Below are 22,420 nucleotides of genomic sequence, written 5' to 3'. Positions count from 1 at the left end.
TTTTGCAGTGGTTTCACTGTAATAAAGTCATATCAGAAAAAGTTGTTTCAGTAAGAACATGTTCATGCATTAATTCTACACATTCTTTCCATTTTACTATGTCCATCATGTTTCACATAGAATGAAAAACTGCAAAACAGTAGTCAACTGACGTCACATACTTCATTCAGCCTATGAAATCTGTTCGATTACACTTGGCAGTGCATTGGACCATCCTCAGTGCACTACAGTAGAGAACAGACGAGCCCTTGTAAACGACACTTGTAGTTTTCAACAACAATTATTCCTTGTGAAATAACTTTCTGAATAGTGTTTTGAATAGTGTTGGCATCACTGTTCTCTGAATTCTTGAAGTACTGATAGCACAATGGTGTTTGACGCTGCACTGCCATCTACTGATGTGTCCAACAAAAACAAAGTAACTCTGTCACCGCATCGCTCAACCTTGTGTTTGGCATTCCAGTGTTTAGGCTTGTCTTTTGTCAAGCTTTATTTTTTTTTTATAGAGCGCTTTATTCAATAGAGATTGTCAAAGCAGCTTTACAGTGACAATTATACAAACAGAGTTCATCTTGGATGTAGAGAATCTCTGAGAGAAAATAGTGTCATTGTCCAACTCAGTTCAGTTCACATACAATAGTGTCAGTGTAGTCAGATCAAGAATATTGTTGAACATTAAGTGTCCCCAACTAAGCCAGCCAGAGGCGACAGAATGGAGAAAGAAAACATAACCTTAAAACTAACCCTAGTGAAAAATAATATACTAAAATGTATTGGAAATGCATTTATTTTATGCTAAATATACTACAAATACATGTATATTTATGTACTTAATATAAATAGCTGCAATTGTACTTGAAGTATACTAAATAGGTATACTTAAATTGTGCTAAAGTATTAATGTACTTAAGTTATCTGGGAATTGTGCTGAGGTCCAACTAAATATATACTCAAGTCTATTTGATTATGCAACTATTGCAAGTATACTTTAGATACACTTTAAATATCTTGCTTTTAAATTATACAGTGATCATACTATCCTTAGTAATAGTGATATTAAACACATTGTAGGCTTAATATTAAGAAATATGCATTGTGCAATAAAGAAAATTAATGGTTAAATGAATGAAACTTCCGGGGCCGCGGCCTGCTGCTGACCCTGTGTCTTGCTGTCTCGTGTCGTTTGTTGGTGGATCTAAGTTGTTATTTTATTCTTTTTAATTCTGTTCTTTTAAATTGGGAGCAGTATGAATGTGTTTATGATCAGCATGGCCTTGGCGCTGGTTGGAGTGGTGCTGGCGGGCAAGGCTTTTGAAGATCAACTGGCTTCTTTGGTGTCGAGCCGGACTTATTCAAGAGACTTCTTGCTATCGTTACGATATGATAATCACGTTATTGAAGTAAAGATTCCAACAAGTATGTTTGCGCAAAAGAAGGAGATCAAGAATCACAGTCATCACAGTTTACTATAATTGAACAGACTTGTACCCCAGACTATGAGACTTTGGTTGTATCATTTAGACCTTTTTATCTGCCGCGGGAATTTGGTCAAATAACCATATTCCTAGTATATGTACCAGGTCCTAATAATAACGAGGCAGCAGAGCATATTGCAGAGTGCTTTACTAGGATCCTAACAAAGTCGGCAGACCAACCAGTCTTCATACTGGGGGATTTTAATACACTTTCACTAACAGAGACTCTTCCACACTTGCAACAATATATTGATTGTCCAACCTGTTTCTCACGCACACTGGATTTATGTTATGGCAACATTGACGGCGCATACAAGGCAGTATGTCGAGCACTGATTGGTAGATCAGATCACAATGTTATCCATCTACTGCCAAAATACAGACAACTTGTCAGAAGGGATAAACCAGTGGAAAAGAGAATTCAGGTAAGGACAAAGAAGACATATTAAAGGACTGTTTTTGCACTACAAACTGGGATGTTTTTTTTTTTTATTCATGCAGAGACCCTCACAAACTAACTGACTGTATTACCTCTTATATTCAATTTTGTGAAGAAACAGTTATTGATACTAAGATGGTTACAATCTTCTCAAATAATAAGCCATGGCTCTCTAAAGATTTAAAAAAAACTCCTCATTGAAAATAATTGGGCATTTCGTGAAAATAATCATGAGGGGTTTAAAATTAAAAGGAAGAAACTGAGAGCTATGATACAGAAAGCAAAGATTGATTTTAAACATAAGGTAGAGGATCAGTTAGTGAATCAAGATGCAAGGAGTGCTTGGCAAGGCTTGAATAAGATGATGGGGCATGACTCAAGAAATGTAAATAATGATATCATTATAGGGACGGATGGTTTTAAATGGGTTAACGATTTGAATTTGTTTTATGGAAGATATGATGCAGCCGATAACTGGAATAAGATTGAAGAAATAAGTAATAATATTCCAGTGGCGCCACCGATTTGGTTGACAGGGGACCAAATCAGAAGGTCCCTTAAATGCATTAAGCCCTATAAAGCACCGGGTCCAGATGGCCTTAAGGGCAGAATTTTAAAGATATGTGCAAATGAACTAACTGACCCCCTAACAAAATTATTTCAGTTTTTATTAGACTTACAGATCGTACCAAATCTATGGAAGTTATCATTTATAAGACCCCTTCCGAAAAAAGTGAAAGCAAAAAATCTAGATGACTTTCGTCCTGTGGCGTTAACATCAATACTTGCTAAATGCATGGAAAGAGTAGTTAGTGATTATCTAAAACCATACATATCAGAACAATTAGACGTACTGCAATTTGCATATAAAGCACAAAGAGTAACAGAGGATGCAACGCTCACTATGGTCGATACAATTACAAACCATTTACAACAATCAAAGGCTTATGTGCGTGTTCTTTTTATTGATTACACGTCTGCCTTTAATACCATGCAGATACATTTGCTATTGGAACGTCTCCTGGTTCTAGATGTAAATTGAGGAATAGTTCATTGGATAAAGAATTTCTTAACAAATCGACCACAGCGAGTTTGTGCTCGGGGGTTCGAATCTGATATTATATTTCTAAACACGGGGGCACCCCAAGGATGCGTCCTGTCACCTCTTTTATTTTCTGTTTATACAAGTGGTATAAGATTGCAGCATGAGAATTACAAACTATATAAATATGCAGATGATATGGCACTTGCGGCACTTTTATGGAAAGACTGTGTACATTTTGAGTACGAGGAACAGGTTTTGACACTAGAAAAATGGTGTGAAGAAAGTTCCTTATTGATAAATGTACGTAAAACAAAAGTTTGATTTTAAATCATTCAGAGCCTTTAACAGAAATAATGCAATGTGATCAAACTGTTGAAATTGTTAAGACTTTTAAGTATTTAGGAATCATGATTGGCTGTAAATTGAACTTTCGGACGAGTTACTTAAATAAAGTTAAATTAGACAGAATTACATGAGTAGCAGGAAAAATTATAGGATTAAAGCAAAAATCAGTCGCTCAGTTATACCAAATTGCTGTTCAGAGAAAAGCTTTGATTATAATGAGACACAACACACCCCTTGAATCATGTTTTTAAAATTATTAACATCACGTCGTTGTTATAGAATGCCAAAAGCAATTAAAGCAATATATAAACAAACTTTCGTACCAAATGCAATAAGTCTTTTGAATAAGAGGTAGGAAATGTGAATCTTTAAATTTTGTCATTGTTGATGTATTGTATTGTTAGATGTATTTATTGGGTGTTGTGTACTGTTAACTGTTCTGTGATTGTGTGGCGAGACCAAAGATACATTTTCAGCTTAGGCTGAACAATAAAGTACCACTAACTAACTAAGAAGAACTCCAAATAAAGTTTAATTATAATATTTATATCAGTATCAGTCTCTAGCTATATGTCAGTGGGTTTGTAGTATAGTTAAAATAAATGTAGGCCTATTATAAATACGGGGGGGGGGGATTCTCCAGAGTTCTCCTCTGGCCAATTAACAAACAGCGTATGATTATTATTCTGGCAACTTTACAGGTCAGAGGTCATATTAGATCGGAATATTCAAAAGATCAGAGTCATCACGCCGGAGACGGGTTTATTGAGGATGCCGTGTCGATGAGGCAATTTCAGGGGGAGTCTAATTGACGCGGTCTCTCAGACACTTCAGAGTCATGTGTTGGTCTTCTCTGAGCGCAGGTCCACCATCTGATCTGGATACAGCCCGGATCCGGCTGACTGCAGTAAACCTCGGGATAAACAGAGAGACTATCATTAGGGTAGATGCCATTCTTCTGATGATGTCACGAGTACATCACGTGTTATGGGAAGTGTTCCCGGTTCCGGCTGACCTAGTTAATGCAGCCTAATAATCTTTTAATTGAAGAAAAAAAAAGTTTTTATGTGTATGCCATAGTAAAGAGATGTGTTTTTAGTCTAGATTTAAACTTACAGAGTGTGTCTGCTTCCCGAACAATGCTAGGAAGTCTGTACCAGAGTTTAGGTGCTAAATAGGAAAAGGATCGACCGCCTGCAGTTGATTTGGATATTCTCGGTATTATCAACTGGCCAGAGTTTTGAGACTGCAGTAGACGTGATGGAGTATAATATGTTAAGAGCTCGCTCAAGTACTGGAGCGAAACCATTTAGGGTTTTGTAAGTAATAAGCAAGATTTTAAAATGTATGCAATGTTTACCTGAAAGTGTTAGTATTAATGGGTCATGTGTTGACAATAAAGAACTGTCTTTAGCTGTTTTTTAATACACATCTTCTAGGGTTGAGTTAGGCAGGTCATTCCACCAGCAGGGAACAGTCCAGGAAAAGGTCAGTGAAAGTGATTTTGTGCCTCTTTGGGATGGCACTACAAGGCACTGTTCACTTGCAGAGCGCAATGACATGCGCTCTCTTTGGCTCATTAAAGACCACTCTTGCTGCAGCATTCTGGATCAGTTGCAAAGGCTTGACAGTACATGCTGGACAAGGATTTGTTTAGGGTCTAATCTTCCTAATGATGTATAAGGTGTTACTACTCGGCTCCGGCCTGGACTCTGGCTGATTGTGCTTATGCTTACTGCACCCGGCAGTGGCTCAGTGGTTCATGTAGGTTGTCTACAAACTGGAAGGTTGGTGGTTCAATCCCCGGTTTCACCTGATCAACTCAACTCAACTCAGCTTTATTTATATAGCACCATTAAAAACAACAATTGTTGACCAAGGTGCTGTACATTATATCAAATATCAGCAAAATATAGCACCATTTAAGACATAAATTGTTCCATAAATTAGAATATTAAATTCCAGAGCATGCGTTGTCTGAACAACCCATAATAGCTCACTTCCTGTTGGGCTGACGCATAAATTAGAGCACGAAAGTTGTTTGGCCCAATGAGTTCTATATGTGCACAGAGTTTCATACATGTACGTGCAAGTGTGTTTGATATATGGACCAAGTTTTCAGACCCCCCCCCCCCCCCCCCCGCGTAGGTACCAGTTTCAGGTCGGCTCTGATGGCCGCGCATTCCGACGCTAGTTTCAAGAGTTTTCGAGCACGTTAAGTGCCCCAAAAGTGCCAGAGAAGTAAAAAAAAAAGAAGGAAAAAAAAAGATTAATCCTTAGGGGAACATTAGGGCTCTTCGCCCTTTCAGGGCTTGGGCCCTAATAAACTGCTTTAAATTTTAAAGTGATTGAAATATAAATAAAGTAGTGTAAGTTGTGAACAAAAATTTTGAAGAGATTTGCCAGAAGAAGCAGCCATGATGAACAGCCGATTTGTACGGAGGCATCTGATGACCAAAACTACATTGGAATTCGGGAACAGAAAAATCAAGTAAGCCCAGAGCGGTTTGTGTTCAGATTGCATGTTTTTAGTGAACCGTACCATAAGATGAGATTGAACCATACCCAGACCACCTCCTGAGATGGTCTCAGCTCGGTTCGCTTTAAAGAGGTCTGAAAACGTTTGGGTAGTTCACATATGGGCCAACAATCACACAAACCACGCTCAGACCCCTGATAAGGACCACGTGTGAAAACACCCTAAGAAAGCGAAAGATCTGAATGACTTTTTATACGGTTTGATAATAATGATCCTGTTTTTACAAACTCTTAAATGTGTAACAGTAGCTAGATTACTTGTGGATCCTTAAGAGGTTACTTAAGTTTTTCATAAAATTTGCACTAAGAAATCTACTGTGCCAGACGGTATTTCAGTTAACCCCAGCATGGTGTCCAATTTTCCAGCAATCGGTGAATAATCATATGATCCACTTATGGAAAAAGACTATTATTACACCTGTTCCTAAAAAATCTTGTGCTGTTTATAACAACGATTTTAGACCAATTGCTATATCATCTATAATAATGAAATGCCTGGAGAAGTATGTGGTGTCCAGACTGAAATGTAATGTAAATCCACCATTAGATACATTTCAGTTTGCTTATAAGAAGGGGAGGGGACTGTTGATACTGGTAACACTGTTACTCATTTGACTCACAGTTAATCCTGGGTAAACGTGTAAAGATTAATGCTAACTCTTTTATTAATAAGTGGCTCTTTTCTTTCTTAAAGGGATAGTTCACCCAAAAATGAAAATTAGCCCATATTTTACTCACCATCAACCATCCTAGGTGTATATGACATTCTTCTTTCAGACGTTATATTTTAAGTTATATTAATAAATATCATGGCTAATCCAAGGATTATAATTGCAGTAAATGGCTACCCAAAATTTGAAGCCCAAAAAAGCACAACAGGCATAACGATGACGTCGGACATAGGGTAAGTGTTTTAAACTGCGAGAGGCATCACATTTTCTCCGTAAATTGCATGAGGCAGGCGGTCCGTTGGAAGCTAGATATTTTAAAGTCAAGTCAAGTGAAGTCATCTTCATTTATATGGAGCTTTTTACCACACAGATTGCTTCAAAGCTTAACAGTGATAACGGGGAAAAAATTGCTTTTGAAGAAAAGTTTTTGATTGATTAATTTCTGTCGTAAAAACTGATTAGTTATTTAATTTGGTGCCATTTCAACAACACCATCTTCAACTAAAATAAAAACCCAAATGCATTCCGGACCTCACCCGCACGGCAACAGTGTCTGATGGCCCGAGAACGCAAACCATGAAATAGGTTTGAAACTATACCATCATCATCATGTGGGTCAGGCTCCTCATGCTGTTGGTAAGGGAGGAGAGGGACACCATTCCTCTGTGCCATGTTGTGTAGGATGGCGCATGCCATGATGATCTGGCGGACTTTTTTCAGTTGATATAAAAGCCTACCCCCTGAAACATCAAGGCAACGCCTTCTACACTTGAGGACACCAATGGCTCTCTCAACTACTGAGCGTCCACGAGCGTGGGCATCATTGTAGTGCATTAGCTCTGCACTCTGAGGGTTTGGAAATGGGGTGAGGAGCCAGCATCTCAGGGGGTAACCACTGTCACCTGGCACAGTATAACAGATCAATTGTACTGTAGGCTTGAATGTCAAAAAACATACCATTATATGTAGTTTTTCACTTACCAAGAAGCCACCCATCGCACACGGCACCTGCCTCAAGTCTATTCCTGCTGTGCGCTACAATAAATGAGTCATGTGTTGAACCAGGCCATCGTGCCACAATGTTTGTCAGAATCATGTTGGCTTCACAAATAACTTGTGCATGTTTTCGATTCACATAAATTAACTCATTCTCATGTGGAGCCCAATATGAGTGCAGTCAATTGCGCTAATTACATTTGGGAATGCGGACATTGCTGCAAATTGCCTTTTGATATTGGCCTGTTCCAAAACAGTGTAACAGTGTATGTATTGCTTTGACATTTTAATAATGAGAATTATACGTTTTCAAAACAAGCTTTGTGCAGAAACAAATCGCATTATGATAGTTGTAAACCAACTCCAGCTGGTAACTCCCGTTTGCCAAAAATCCTAAAACTGAAAGGACTTGAGTTGTTACCAGGATGGAGCGTTTATTTTTTATTTTTTTATTTTTTTTAAATAAAATAATTATAATGAAGGAAAATAATTTGATATACTTTTATTTGATCATTTATTGCCATTTATTTATTTAAATTGGTATTGTGAACATGCATTATGATTAGGATGCTTAATGAGGATTGAAAGTGATTTGTATGTTTATGGTATGAGCAACGTCTCAAGTTCATTTCCTTCATCTGCCGTCAGTCCCTCAGCTCCCCATCAGTGTCGCCAAACTGCTTTGTCTCCAAAATGTTTGTATGCATGGGTCAGAGTTTGGGTGCAGATGCGCAAATTTTCCCGTCAAGTTTGTTTTTATAAATCACAACTTATGCGCCACAACTTATGGCTGTTAACCATACTTGTCCTTCTTGACTTGAGCGCTACCTTTGCTACTGTTTCACATAAGATTGTTCTCGACAGGTTAGCTTCTATTGGGATTACTGGCACTGCTCTGTCTTGGTTTAGGTCGTATCTATCTGGACGCACTCAGCATATTCAATTAAAAAGTTTTAAATCAAGAACATCTACAGTCACCACTGGTGTTCCCCAGGGTTCTGTTTTGGGCCCACTTCTTGTCATTATTTATATGCTTCCTATTTTGATAAAACATGGTATTAATTTTCATTGTTATCCGGATGACACCCAACTTTACCTGTCTGCCAAACCGACTGGTTCTTTTCCTCCACCATCTTTGTTCAGCGGTTTAGCTGAAATTAAAGATTGCCTTTCAGCGAACTTCTTGAAGCTAAATGGCAACAAAACTGAGGCTTACTTGTTGGCACTAGATCCGTTGAATCTAAATCTAATTGTTTTTCTTTGTACATTGACAATAATGCAATCTGTCCTTCCTCACAGGTTAAAAGTTTGGGTGTTATCATGGATGGGACACTATCCTTTGAAACTCACATTAATAATATCACGCGGACTCCTTACTTCCACTTGCGTCATATTAAAGGGTTAGTTCACCCAAAAATGAAAATTATGACATTAATTACTCACCCTCATGTCGTTCAACACCCGTAAGACCGCCGTTCATCTTCGGAACACAAATTAAGATATTTTTGTTCAAAGCTGATGGCTGAGAAAGGCCTCAGATAGGCCTCCATTGGCATTCAGTACATTCATACAAGTTATTAGATAATGATAAACAAATAATTTACAAATCATGGTCAACAAATGATGATCAAACCATTAGTAAATGATTAGTATATAATTTATTGATGCATCGTTAAAGTTGTAAGCTGGTCTGTTAAAATCAACACGGTCTCACTCCTAATTGTCACATATTGACGCTTGGTCAGTTCATATTTCTCATTCAAATGATACACAAGACTCTTTAGCATGACGCAATCGGTCACAAGACACACAAGAGCCAATGGCATTTTACAATCAAAGCTGATGTAATGACGCAGTTGGTCACGAGACATATGACAGCCAATGCTGTCAAAGCTGACGTAACGTTTCTTCTGGCGGGAAATTTTGAAATGTGTTCATGATATTCGGCGGATGGACTCGACGCTGCTGATCGCTTTTGGGGATTTACTTCACACAAACCAATCGTTTGGCCTCGGGACACTTGGAATATTTGTACTTTTTGAATAAATTGTGCCTGCAGTTGTATCTGCCTGTTATATCTGTGTTTTATAATACACACACAGGTAGGTTTAGTGAAGGGGATGGGTTAAATGTTCAAAACTTGTATGAATTCCGTAAATAAAAAAAGAAAATAAATTTAAAATTATGCTGGGAACTGACCAGGCGTCAATATGAGACGAATAGGAGTGAAATGCTTACAGTAATCAGATGATTTACCTATTTACACATTTCTATTGCAACAGGTGAGGAATAGCAGAATTAAATTTTTACTTGTAACTTACATTTATTGTAGCAATCAGGGGATGCAGAAAGTGTTGTAAATGCCTTTTATACACGTACAGATCATTTGTTACTGGTAAGCAAGATCTACGAATGATGCGCAAGACATTTACAAATGATGAATAGTCTACACTTTAGATTAGGGGTCGCAGAAAGGGTTGTAAATGCCTTCTATACACGTACAGATCCTTTGTAACGGGTAAGAAAGATCTATGAATGATGTGTAAGACCTTCACAAGTGATGAATAGTCTACACCAGTGGTCACCAACCTTTTCAAGCCAAAGATCCCTGACCTCAGCCTTGAAGAAAGGCAAGATCTACTTTTTTTCATGGCCGATTCAGAGGTTTTTTTTATTTATTTCGAGAACATCTGTCGTTTTTTTTCTTTTTCTTTGCTTAAGCAAATTGTTTTGTTGTTTATTTGCTCTATAACAGCCCAAACTAGCCTTAAGAAAATTAGCCATTTGAAATGTGAGGCAACCACTGCATTTTAATCACTACCCAAACAAAGGTACACACATGTAGCATGAGCAGTGTTTTTTTATTTAAATTAGATTGCATAATTTCAAGACTTTATTCAGCTTTAGCTTTGTGAAATTGATACATAAGACACACCTGCACAAAACAAAAACAGATGGACTGAATTAAAATGCTAATTCACTTTTTGGTAGTAGATGGTGCTTATGGAAAAGAAGCGTTTCTTTGGGTACTGCTGTAAAATTCCATCAAAACTATTCTGGAGACAGTTTCGTTCAGAGATACATTCATTTAACCCCCCTCCCCTCCCCACCCCACCCCACCCCAATTCAATATTTATATTTTTCTTCCTATATTCCTATATTTCAAGCATCCCGAACAGTTATCTTGCTGGGACTATTTATACCTGGTCCACTTCGTGTTTTTACAGATCAGATATCTGATTTATCAGAACGATTCCATTTACACTTGGTCACATAAATGTGGTGTCTTCAATTCCCACGTTATATGCATTTTTAATGGAGTTCACGTCACCTGCATTGTATTGATCAACAGCTAATTTCAAATCAAGGACTGCAATAGGAGAGAGAGTGGCATAAGCACTGATCATTTAGTTACTTTACTTTTAATGATAATCTGCAATCATCTGCAACTTTTACTGGCAGTTTGCTGAAGAGATATTCAGCTGCAGCAGCGCTGTCAAAACTATAGCATCGGTCGATTTGTGCTGTGTGAATTGAGGTTGCAGAGAATACATTTTGGGAGCATAAGGAGCGATTTCGTGCCTTTATAATGTGTTTGTACGGCTTTACACAGAGAGGCCGGATAGCTGGCCTGAATGGTTGTAACGTTAGTCAAGTGAAAGCAAAACTCACGTATCTGATATTTCACAGGGGTTTATTATCAGCGTCGTCGATCCCACGCGCACATGGGGCAGTTTGCAAAACACTTCACTAACAACCGTGTTACTGAACAGAAAATAAACAGTGAGAGCAACAGAAATATTACACGCATACATGCGACGTTCACAGCACGCGCTCCGTCCACGGCACGGACTGCCTTCTGCATTAAAGGAGCGGTACATAATTCTTCTTGTTACATGTTGTTAATTATTTTTCGGTTACTTATCGGGAGCTACCGGGACAGGGATAAAGATCGACCAGTCGATCGCGATCGACGGGTTGGCGACCACTGGTCTACACTTTAGATTAGGGGTCGCAGAAAGGGTTGTAAATGCGTTGTATACACACACAGATCATTTGTAACGGGTAAGAAAGATCTACGAATGATGTGTAAGACCTTCACAAGTGATGAATAGTCTACACTTTAGATTAGGGGTCGCAGAAAGGGTTGTAAATGCCTTGTATACACACACAGATAATTTGTAACGGGTAAGAAAGCTTTGTAATTTTTTTATTCATGCGTTTACAACATCATCTATAACAGGTGTTGAACACTTTGTAGTGTGTACTTTAATGTAAATGCTGACAGCTGTCTTCTCTGACTCACATGGAGTCTTCGTGCACCTGATGTGAGCTTCAGTGGAGGGTAAAACCAGTTCACATTAGCACTATATCCCACACAACACAAGTCTGCACTGTTGAGTTAAAGGATTTAACTTGACGCACTGCAATCCCCTGACTTTAAGTCATTTTAAAATGTTTATTTATTTGACAACTAGTAATTTATTCTTTAAAAAAATAGCTTTAGCATAATTGCATTTTTGTGGGTTTTAACAGACCAGCTTACAACTTTAACGATGCATCGATAAATTATATACTCATCATTTACTAATGGTTTGATCATCTGTTACAAACAGAGGTGACACGGATAACAGAGGCAGGTGAAAGCGGAGTTTATTTGCTGAACCAGGAAGTGAGCAGGGGCGGTGAGAGTCAGAGAGAGTGTTTCAGGTGAATGCTGGATATGCTGGTGATACGATACGTTTCTTGATAGTTGAACACAGGGACAATGGATCGAAGGAGACGAGGACCAGGAGACAGGACGAGATGAGGAGACACTCAGGGTTCGTTGGAGATCAGGTAGGTAGTCAGGTGAGTCCGAGGAAGCAAGCATGTAGAGTAGCATGTGCAAACGTTACTGGACAGTGACTGAGTGTGAGCGTGGGGCTTAAGTGCAGGTAGTGATTGCTGTGGTGATGACGTGCAGGTGTGTGTGCTCAGTATTCAGGTGATTGGGATCGTTGTGGTTGTGAGAGGGTGGTGCCTGGCGTGCTTGTAACATTACCCCCCTCTCCACGGCCATCTCCTGAGGGCCGAGGACCCTGACGCCGTGGTGGTCGACCTCTACCCCGAGGTGCCGGTCGATCAGGGCGGGTAGTGTGGAACGTCTCCAGCAGATTCAGGTCAAGGATGTCATGCCTGGCTACCCAAGATCGTTCTTCAGGACCGTACCCCTCCCAGTCCACTAGGTACTGGAGTTGACCACCACGACGCCGGGAGTCCAAGATGTCCTGGACCTAGTATGCTGCGCCGTCGTCAACGAGGAGTGGAGGGGGAGGCTCCAGAGTAACGCCATGCTCTGGGGAAACAGAAACAGAAGGGTAGTGAGGTTTCAGGAGAGACACATAGAAAGAGGGGTGAATCTGGTATTGAGGGGGTAGATGGAGTTTGTACGTCACCGGATTGATCTGCTGCAGGATGTTGAAGGGGGCCAATGAACCTGGGACTCAACTTCTTACACTGCAGACGCAGTCTGATGTCCCTGAATCTCCTGGATCTTTCTTTCCGTCTGCCCATTCGTCTGAGGATGGTATCTGGACGTGAGGCTTACGGTCACACCTAGGAGTGCGAAGAAGGCTTTCCATACTTTGGAGATGAATTGAGGACCTCTGTCTGATACGATGTCTTCGGGGATGCCATAATACCGGATGACGTGGTTAAACATGGCTTCCGCGGTCTCCAGGGCTGTGGGGAGTCCTCGTAGTGGGAGCAGTCAGCAGGACTTCGAGAAGCGATCCACCACTACGAGGACACAGGTACAGTTCTCAGAATTGGGCAGGTCTGAAAAGAAGTCTACCCCTAGGTGTGACCACGGACGGTTGGGAACGGGCAGAGGCAGGAGTTTCCCGGCTGGCAGGTGTCGAGGGCTTTTAGCCATGGCGCATTCCCAGCATCCCCGCACGTACCTTCTGACATCAGCTGGCATGTGTGGCCACCAGAAGCGCTGGCGTAGCAGCGAGAGGATTTCATGGACCCCAGGGTGACCAGTGCCCAGTGATGTGTGCGAGGAGTGAATGAGAGGGATGCGTTGTGCTCGTGTGATGTACTGCAAGCCTGGAGGACAGCCCGGCGGCACGTCGGTGGAGGTATGGGTAGAGGGCAAGGTCTCTTCCGACCATGTGATGGGACTGAGGAAGAGCTTCGTGGGGAGAATGGGTTCCTCTTCTTCTTCGGATCGTTCCTCAGGCTGTGGATGCAGGAAAGGGCATCCGCCTTGATGTTCTTGGCCCCTGTGGAAATGTGAAAGTCGAACCTTGTGAAGAAGAGTGCCCAGCGAGCCTGTCGGGGGTTGATTCGTCTTGCCTCGCGGAGATACCCCAGGTTCTTATGCTCAGTAAGGACCAGGAACGGATGTTTGGCGCCCTCTAACCAGTGCCTCCACTCCTCCAGTGCGAGCTTAATGGCGAGGAGCTCTCGGTTGCCGATGTCGTAGTTAATCTCCGCCGGGCAGAGCTTGCGGGAGAAGAAGGCACATTGATTGAGACGGCTGGGGTTCACCTGCTGCTGAGATAGGACCCCACCCACCCCGGTGGTGGAGGCGTCCACTTCCACGACGAATGGAATCTCGGGATCGGGATGGACCAAGAGGGGAGCTGTCGTGAAGGCATCCTTCAGGGTCTGGAAGACTTGGGTGGCGGATGGGGTCCAGGACAGAGACTTGGGCTTGTTGCGGAGAAGGCTGGTGAGGGGACTGGTGATGGAGCTGTAGTTCTGGATGAAGCGTCGGTAGAAATTGGAGAAACCTAGGAATCGTTGCACTTCTTTCACAGTAGATGGGGTTGGCCAGGACCGGATGGCTTCCACCTCCCTCTCATCCATCCGGATGCCACTGTGATCGATGATGTAACCGAGGAACTGCACTGAGGGCTGATGGAAGGAGCATTTCTCGGCCTTGAGGTAGAGCTGGTAGTTCCTGAGGCGTTGAAGGACCTCCGCAACGTGACGGCGATGGTCGGCCATGCTCCAGGAGTAGATCAAGATGTCATCAATGTAGACCAGCACGTACCTGTGGAGACACTCCCGGAGCACCTCATGTATGAAGTCCTGGAATACGGAGGGGGCGTTGGCGAGTCCATATGGCATCACGAGATACTCGTAGTGACCTGTGGACGTGACAAAGGCGGTCTTCCACTCGTCCCCCTCACATATCCGGATGAGGTTATATGCGCTGCGGAGGTCCAACTTCGTGAACACAGCGGCACCACGGAGATGTTCCAGGGCAGCTGGGACGAGAGGAAGGGGATACCTGAATTTAACAGTGATGTTATTCAGGGAGCGATAGTACAAGGCCGCAAGCCTCCGTCCTTCTTGGCCACGAAGAAGAAACTCGAAGCAGCAGGGGAGGTGGATGGATGGATGTAGCCTTGCTCCAGCGCCTCCTTGATGTAATCCTCCATGGCCTTCTCCTCCGGAAGGGAAAGGGGATAGATTTTCCCCCTGGGCACTGGTTCACCCGGCAGCAGATCGATGGCGCAGTCCCATGGCCGATGGGGAGGCAGCTTGGAAGCCCGTTGGGGACAGAAGACGTCTCTGAAGGGGGCGTAACAGGCGGGGACATCCACCGATCGTCTCTCTACCGGACTCTCGATGGACGTGGCACAGACAGGGAGATCTTGGGGACGCGGAGAGGGACGAATCGGTGGAGATGGGAAGCAGTCCGGGAAGCAGTTGTCGTCCCACTTCAGGGCTTCTCCCGTCTTCCAGGAGATGACTGGGTTGTGCTGCTCTAACCACGGGCGCCCTAGGTGATGTCAGCGGTGGATTCCTCCAGAACCAGCAGGTGTAGTCGCTCCATGTGGAGGATTCCGACTTGCACTCCGATGGGGCCCACGGAGCGACTAACCTGCCTCCGACTGAGTGGTCTACCCGTTATCGACTGGACTTGGTAGGTCGTCGAAGTTGCAGACGTGCGGAGCTTGAGCTGGCGGCAGAGGGTTCCCGAGATGAAGTTCCCGGCTGACCCAGAATCGAGGAGGACAGTAACTGAAAGGGAAATTCCAGCAGCAGTAAGGTTCACAGTTGTGGTGAGTGGCTTCATCTTATTTAGAGAAGGGATGATTGCACTCACCATGGGTTGAGGAGGACGGACTGGACATTCGGAGATGTAATGCCCAGGTAGACCGCAGTATAGGCAGAGATTCTGGGTCAGCCGTCTCTGCCACTCAGCCTATGTCAGTCGGGTGTTCTCCAGTTGCATGGGCTCGGGGTTGGGTTCTGGAGTGCTGACATCACAAGGTCGGCGGAGGAACAATGATGACTGGCCCTGGTGTTCTTCAATGCACGACTGCATATGAGTGGCGAAGCGTATAGAGTTGGATGAAGCGTTCTAGCCCGATGGTATCCTCGTATGCAGCGAGATGCACCCGCACCCGAGGATCCAGACCCTGTCGGTAGGTCGTAATCAAGGACTGCTCGTTCCATCCACTAGCAGCAGCGAGGATTCGAAACTGTAGAGCATACTCATTAACAGTGGACACCTTGTTTCAGATGATATAACTGTTCTCCGATCGACAAATCCCATGATGATTTCCCAAAGATCTCCTTGGAAGTGAGACATGAACCCCGACAGGGTCTGGATCACTGGACTGTCCGTGGACCACATGGATTCCGCCCAACGGAGCGCTTTACCAGAAAGTTGAGATGTGATGAACGCTACCTTAGCGCGGTCATTGGGGTACAGGCGCAGCTGCATCTCCAAGACCAGCGAACATTGTAGAAGGAATCCGTTGCAATTCTCCGCCGAACCAGAGAAGGGCGCCGGTCTGGCCATGGGACTGGAGTACTCAGGGGGCGAAGAAGCAGTGGTGTGGATTCCGGAAGTGCTCGCCGGTGAAGGTGCATGTGCGCTGGTGGGGAGAGCTCGCCGAACGGCGTCGACAAGCTCTTGGAAGGGATCCGGGGTGCTCATCCTGGTGCGCTGTGTTGGTCCGGTAATCTGTTACAAACAGAGGTGACACGGATAACAGAGGCAGGTGAAAGCAGAGTTTATTTGCTGAACCAGGAAGTGAGCAGGGGCGGTGAGAGTCAGAGAGAGTGTTTCAGGTGAATGCTGGTGATACGATACGTTTCTTGATAGTTGAACACAGGGACAATGGATCGAAGGAGACGAGGACCAGGAGACAGGACGAGATGAGGAGACACTCAGGGTTCGTTGGAGATCAGGTAGGTAGTCAGGTGAGTCCGAGGAAGCAAGCATGTAGAGTAGCATGTGCAAACGTTACTGGACAGTGACTGAGTGTGAGCGTGGGGCTTAAGTGCAGGTGGTGATTGCTGTGGTGATGACGTGCAGGTGTGTGTGCTCAGTATTCAGGTGATTGGGATCGTTGTGGTTGTGAGAGGGTGGAGCCTGGCATGCTTGTAACATCATCATTTGTTCATGATTAACAATTGTTTATTGAGATAATGGTACATTGACATTTCAGTGATTAATAATATACTAACTAGTAATTTAATAACCATTTACTAAGGATCTGTTTGATTATTATATGATTATTGATATATTCATGATTTGTAAATGATTAATTTATCATTATCTAATAACTTGTAAATAGTTTATAACTGAATCTACAAAACATACCAAAAATGTAACAATTTATTAAACATTTATGAAATGCATAGTCATGTTTTGTAAATTATTAGTTCATCATTAACTAATCAATTGTAAGTTACTTATAACTGAATCTACAAAACATTCGTAAAATAATTAACATTTCTCTTATTAATCATTTATGAACGCATAGTCATGTTTCGTAAATGATTAGTTAATCATTTACTAATCACTTGTAAATGACTTGTAACAGAATTTACATAACATACATAAAATGTTACCATATCACTTGATAATCATTTATGAATGTTTTGTGAATGATTAGTTCATCATTAACGAACCACTTATAAATGACTTACAACTGAACATTATTATAAAGTTTACCCATCAGGTGCAACCCGCAATTCCTGACCCCCTCCCTAAGTAGTGCCCCTTCAAAAATACTAAGTGCATGATGACCTTGGCCACCATCTGTCAACTGTGCCAAGCAGCTTTCATGCTAGCACCATCAGGTAGTCCTCATTCTTGAGCCCTGTATTGCCATAATGGTTGTTTGTAAAGGGTTAGTTTGTAACACTCAATGTCAAGTCACATAAATAAATGAGGAGGGATCAATCACCACTTAATACCATAATATATTTCCTTTATCAAAAGAATACACCATTTGAGTATAGTACAAGAGTTGTGATAACATTCCTTGAAGCAGAATGAATCTTTCACCACCTGAAACGAGATCTTATAAATGTCCACCCAAAATTCCCCCCAAGGTCTCTGGTTCAGCACACCATTGGTGATGTTAGAAGCATGTAGTCCAAGTATATCCAATAAAGGTTGATCCAGAGAAAAAGTGTAAAGTGTCCAGTTCATAAGAGTTCAAACATCATCCCAAGTATACTTGAAGAAAATAAATTACAAGCTTGATCCGGTTGAGATGTCCTCAAAATCAAGCAGATATCAAACCCCTCTGTTCAAAACAAACAATACAACATGAGGTTCATCAAGTAAAATACATTTCCCCCTTCAAAACCTCAAGTGATAAAGAAACAGTCAAATCAACTCACATTGAGAAGTAGAACCCAAAGGTTCCTCAACAAGGGTTTTCCACAAAGCAACATGGTAAGAGCAAACACTCCCAGCTAACAGGTATATCCTACACATACTTCCTGCTTCCTTTTACCTTCTGGCTCAGAGAAATCTCCCCATAATAACTCATTAGCGCCCTCTAAAAGCCAGGAGTAAAATTACACCTTACATTCAACATGGAACACAGGTAACAGTTTACTGGAACTGTTACAAGTTAAAGGGGTAAACAGACCAGCAAAGGCTATTTCACATTTAGGATATCTTAGTTTCGGTTAGAATGTCCAGTAACTCAGAGTGTTGTTTAATGAGCTATTATTGATTTGATACACGTTCACCTCATCTCTATATACCTGTATCTTGTAATAAACAAGTTGGGACTAAAATGAATCAGTCCTTCCTCTTATTTCAGATATTATTTGCACCTCAGTTTAAATACTAACATACATTACAGTATTGGGAAGGTGTGTCCAAACTGGTATACCACTGATAGTAATTGTTCTATGATCAACTTAAGATCAAATAGCCCTGCAAATTTTAGCTCCAACTTGCCTCAACACACCTGCCTAGAGGTTTCTAGTTTGCCTAATAAGACCTTGATTAGCTGGTTCAGGTTAGAGCTAAACTTTGCTGGACTGAAGGATTGGACACCCCTGGTATCAGGCCATCATGTTTGTAGAACTGCTGTTTTCAGTGTTATAGTACTAGTGTGGTAAAATTACACTTTTTTATTGTCCTGCAGAAGTGAGTCAGTGACAGAAGATGGTGACTGCTTCACAACTGCTTCTGGAGACATTGGAGGATCTAAGCAGTGAAAAACTGAAGAAGTTTAAATGGCACTTAAAGAATGGAGGTCTTGCTTCAACTGCTGTTCCGGAGAAGCCAAATGTCAATGACACAGTGGCTCAGATGGTGGCGCATCATGGACCTGAAGGAGCTGTGAAGATCACACAGGACATCCTGAGAAAGTTGAAAGAAAACCATCTGGCTGAACAGTTAGAGCACAAACATAAAGGTAACTACAGCTGCAAGCCAAAGCCGACAATACACTAATTACAATGGCAAACAGTCAGAGTACAATTTCTGGATTATAACATGCAGGACGTTAAAACACAACCTCTGAATTATCATCCCAGAATGACTGTCACTTACAGAGTTAGCCTGTTTCACAAGAGTTTAGAGTAATTTTATCGATATTGTACCTGTTACAGAGGGAACACTTTCAAAACATCTAGTTGACACATGTTTATAATGCAATGAAGCAATATCTCACTTAATATTTATCTTTAACTTCCGTATATTTCTATCATTCTATATTCATATTTTCTTTCTCCTCACAGATCAACAAAAATGCTTGGAGACAGCAGTAAAACCAGGTGAACCAGCATTAGCGTAACAGTAACAGTTAGGCCAGTGCTTCACAAACTGTGGGCCGTAGCAATATTGCGGCTGTCAATATTTCAAAATGTTGGACAGTGGACAGTCATTTTTGCCCAACATCATGAGAACAGTAGATCTCTATTTCACAGTCCTGTTCCCCTTGCACAAACTATGTACTTATAGTAATTACAATAACTAGGTAATAACTAAGTACTAACCCTGAACCTACCCTTAAACCTAACCTTAACCCATGTAGTTACCTTATATTCAGGGCCGTACTCATCATTGAGGTTCCAGAGGTCCGGACCTCTGTATTTTTCCCAGGTGTATTATGCAAAGTAATACATATTTGTCTAATTTCGCTATTTTTAATTGACAATCTAGGCTATAAGTTATGTGATTTATTGCAATTTGTAACTGTCAATGTAACATGGCAAGAGACATTAAAAAAGGTGTTTTCATCCGGCATAAGATTAATAATGAATAATGGTCAGCATCGTGACACACTAGATGAGCTGGATGAAGACAAGCTGAAACACAAGAAATTAAGAAAAGAATATCAGTAATGTTAAAGTTGTAATTTAGGAAATGTATTTAATCTCTGTCTCTGTTTCAGTCGAGATGAGCAGCAGTGCTCACACTGGAGTCTGTGTTGATATTAATGCTCAGACGGGAGCAACTATAAATGCTCCAGTACTCACTGGAAACATCACATCAGTGATCTTCAACTACAACACTGCAGGAAACGGTACTGTCACTATAGCTGTGCTTCAGTGGTGTAATGTAACAAAGTAATAATACTCCGTTACAGTTCTGGAGTATTTTTTTAGGAGAATCTGTACTTTACTTGAGTTTTTATATTTCCGTCAACTTTGAATCTACTACATTTCCTGAATAAAACGTATAATTTTAATCCGATACATTTCCCCAAAGCATATTCGTTACTTACTACAAAATAAATTCAGAAGAACACAGACTGCAAGCAAGCATGTGTAAACAAGTGCTCACAAAAGCATGGTTGATTTATTTTTCTGGGTTGCATCCATTGCTATAGCAGCTGGCATGTGTATTTATACTCTCTGTTCTATTCAGTCCTTGTTGGTTATTGTTTGTGTGAATGTGGTCGTGAACCTTGTAAAGCACAGTTGAGATGTTGATGCCCATTTTTCTTAATTTCAGTACCCAAGGCAGAAACTGTGTGTTTGAAGAGGTCATTAATAAAAGCAGAACCTCTTGTCTGATATCAAGTACTTTGGGGCATCATGCTGAGAAAAAACTTCACTGAGCAGCTTACTGGCAGCGACAAGAGCTATAGCTTCCCTCATAGCACAAACTTCGATCCACTTCAAAAAGTAATCTACGAACACAAGGATGTACGCATTACCACTCGGCGTCCAAGGTAGAGGACCCACAAAGTCCACCCCTGGGCCCTGTGTACTCCCAGGGAATCTGGGGACGGATTGGAACCATGAAACCACCAGGCTTTCTCTGGGATGGCTTAGTAAATAGCAGATAGCGCACAAAACCACATATTTTTTCACATCTGTCAGCATGTTAGGCCAGAAAAATCTCTGTTTAAGCCTTTCCACCGGTTTAGTCACACCCAAATTACCTGCAGTGGGATGATCATGAAAATACTCCAACAGAGACTTCCTGATAGTCTGAGAAGCATAAAGCTTAACACTGTTTCATGAGGTGCAATGTACAAGAAGATTTTGAGTCCTTGTGATACAGGAGACCATCAAGAACAGCATACAGTGGATCTTCTTCTGGGGACACACTCTTACCATTACCTTCATACATTACTCTTACCTTCTCCAATACCCTGAACAGCTTTCCAACATCCGGATCGTTCAGCTTTAAACTTCTCAAGAACAACACGATCAGGAAGAATGTTGAGTGGCTGACCACAGGGAGGTAAGGGGTTCCTGGACAAACTATCTGTGACGCTGTTGGACACGCCAGGTTTATGGATAATCTCAAAATCAAAGTCCTGCAACCGAAGTGACCACCGAGCCAACCTCCCAGTGGTGTTTGGTCATGACATCAACCACTTCAGACTGCTGTGGTCAGAAAAAACTGACATGCAGTCCCTCAATGTATGGTCTGAAATACTCAAGCGCCCAAATTACCACCAGGTACTCCTTCTCGGGGGTAGAGTAAGGGCGTTCAGACTTGTGCAAAGCACGACTGGCATAGGCAACTGCACAGTCTCTACCTTCTTCATCATTCTGCATTAAAGCAGCTCCCAAACTGACATCACATGCGTCAACGTGAATGAAGAATTGAAGTGAAAACTGTGGAAATCGCAAGATAGGGGTAGACGTCAATTTACTTTTGATGGTATCCATAGTATTTTGGCAGTCTTGAGTCTACACAAAAGGAATGTTGGCTCTTGTAAGAGTGAAAAGAAGTTCAGGGTGTCGTGCCTATTTGTGAATGAATCGCCAGTAGTAACTAGTCAGGCTCACGAACTGTCTTACCTGCCTAGCGTTTTCTAGAGTAACAAAATCAACAACAGCCTTCACCTTCTCCTCGTTTAGTAGGATACCATCTTTGGTGATTCGATACCCCAAGAAGGTAAGTTCTTTCCTGCAGAACTGGCACTTCTCCGACTTGATTGACAGGCCAGCAGACTTGAGCCTTGCCAGGACTTCCTCTAGGTCTATCAGGTGTTGCTCAAATGTGGGCAAGGCGACCACAAAATCGTCCAGATACACTGTTCATGAGCCTCTGAAAAGTGGCAGGAGCATTACACAGGCCAAAAGGTAGTGTACAGAACTGGTATAACCCACAGTGAGAAATTAAAGCGGTCTTTGGCCTTGATGGTTCCTCCACAGTCACCTGTCAATAGCCCCTGGCTAA

At 42.0% G+C, this 22,420-nt stretch overlaps 1 protein-coding gene across 1 annotated transcript in view; it reads left to right on the top strand.

Annotated features, from left to right (window-relative positions):
* Window positions 1–22,420, top strand: part of LOC307127968 (NACHT, LRR and PYD domains-containing protein 12-like) — a 77,509-nt gene that overhangs the window by 708 nt on the left and 54,381 nt on the right. The window contains exons 2-4 of the mRNA XM_079819464.1: window positions 18,918–19,190; window positions 19,516–19,551; window positions 20,172–20,303. Coding sequence (XP_079675590.1) covers window positions 18,938–19,190; window positions 19,516–19,551; window positions 20,172–20,303 — 421 coding nt within the window. The 5' untranslated portion in view covers window positions 18,918–18,937. The remainder of the gene's footprint in view (window positions 1–18,917; window positions 19,191–19,515; window positions 19,552–20,171; window positions 20,304–22,420) is intronic.

This window comes from Gobio gobio (assembly GCF_949357685.1).
Source record: "Gobio gobio genome assembly, chromosome: 1".
NCBI lineage: Eukaryota > Metazoa > Chordata > Actinopteri > Cypriniformes > Gobionidae > Gobio > Gobio gobio.
The sequence above is the reverse complement of the archived record's forward strand: the minus strand, read 5'-3'. Positions and strand labels throughout refer to the sequence as shown.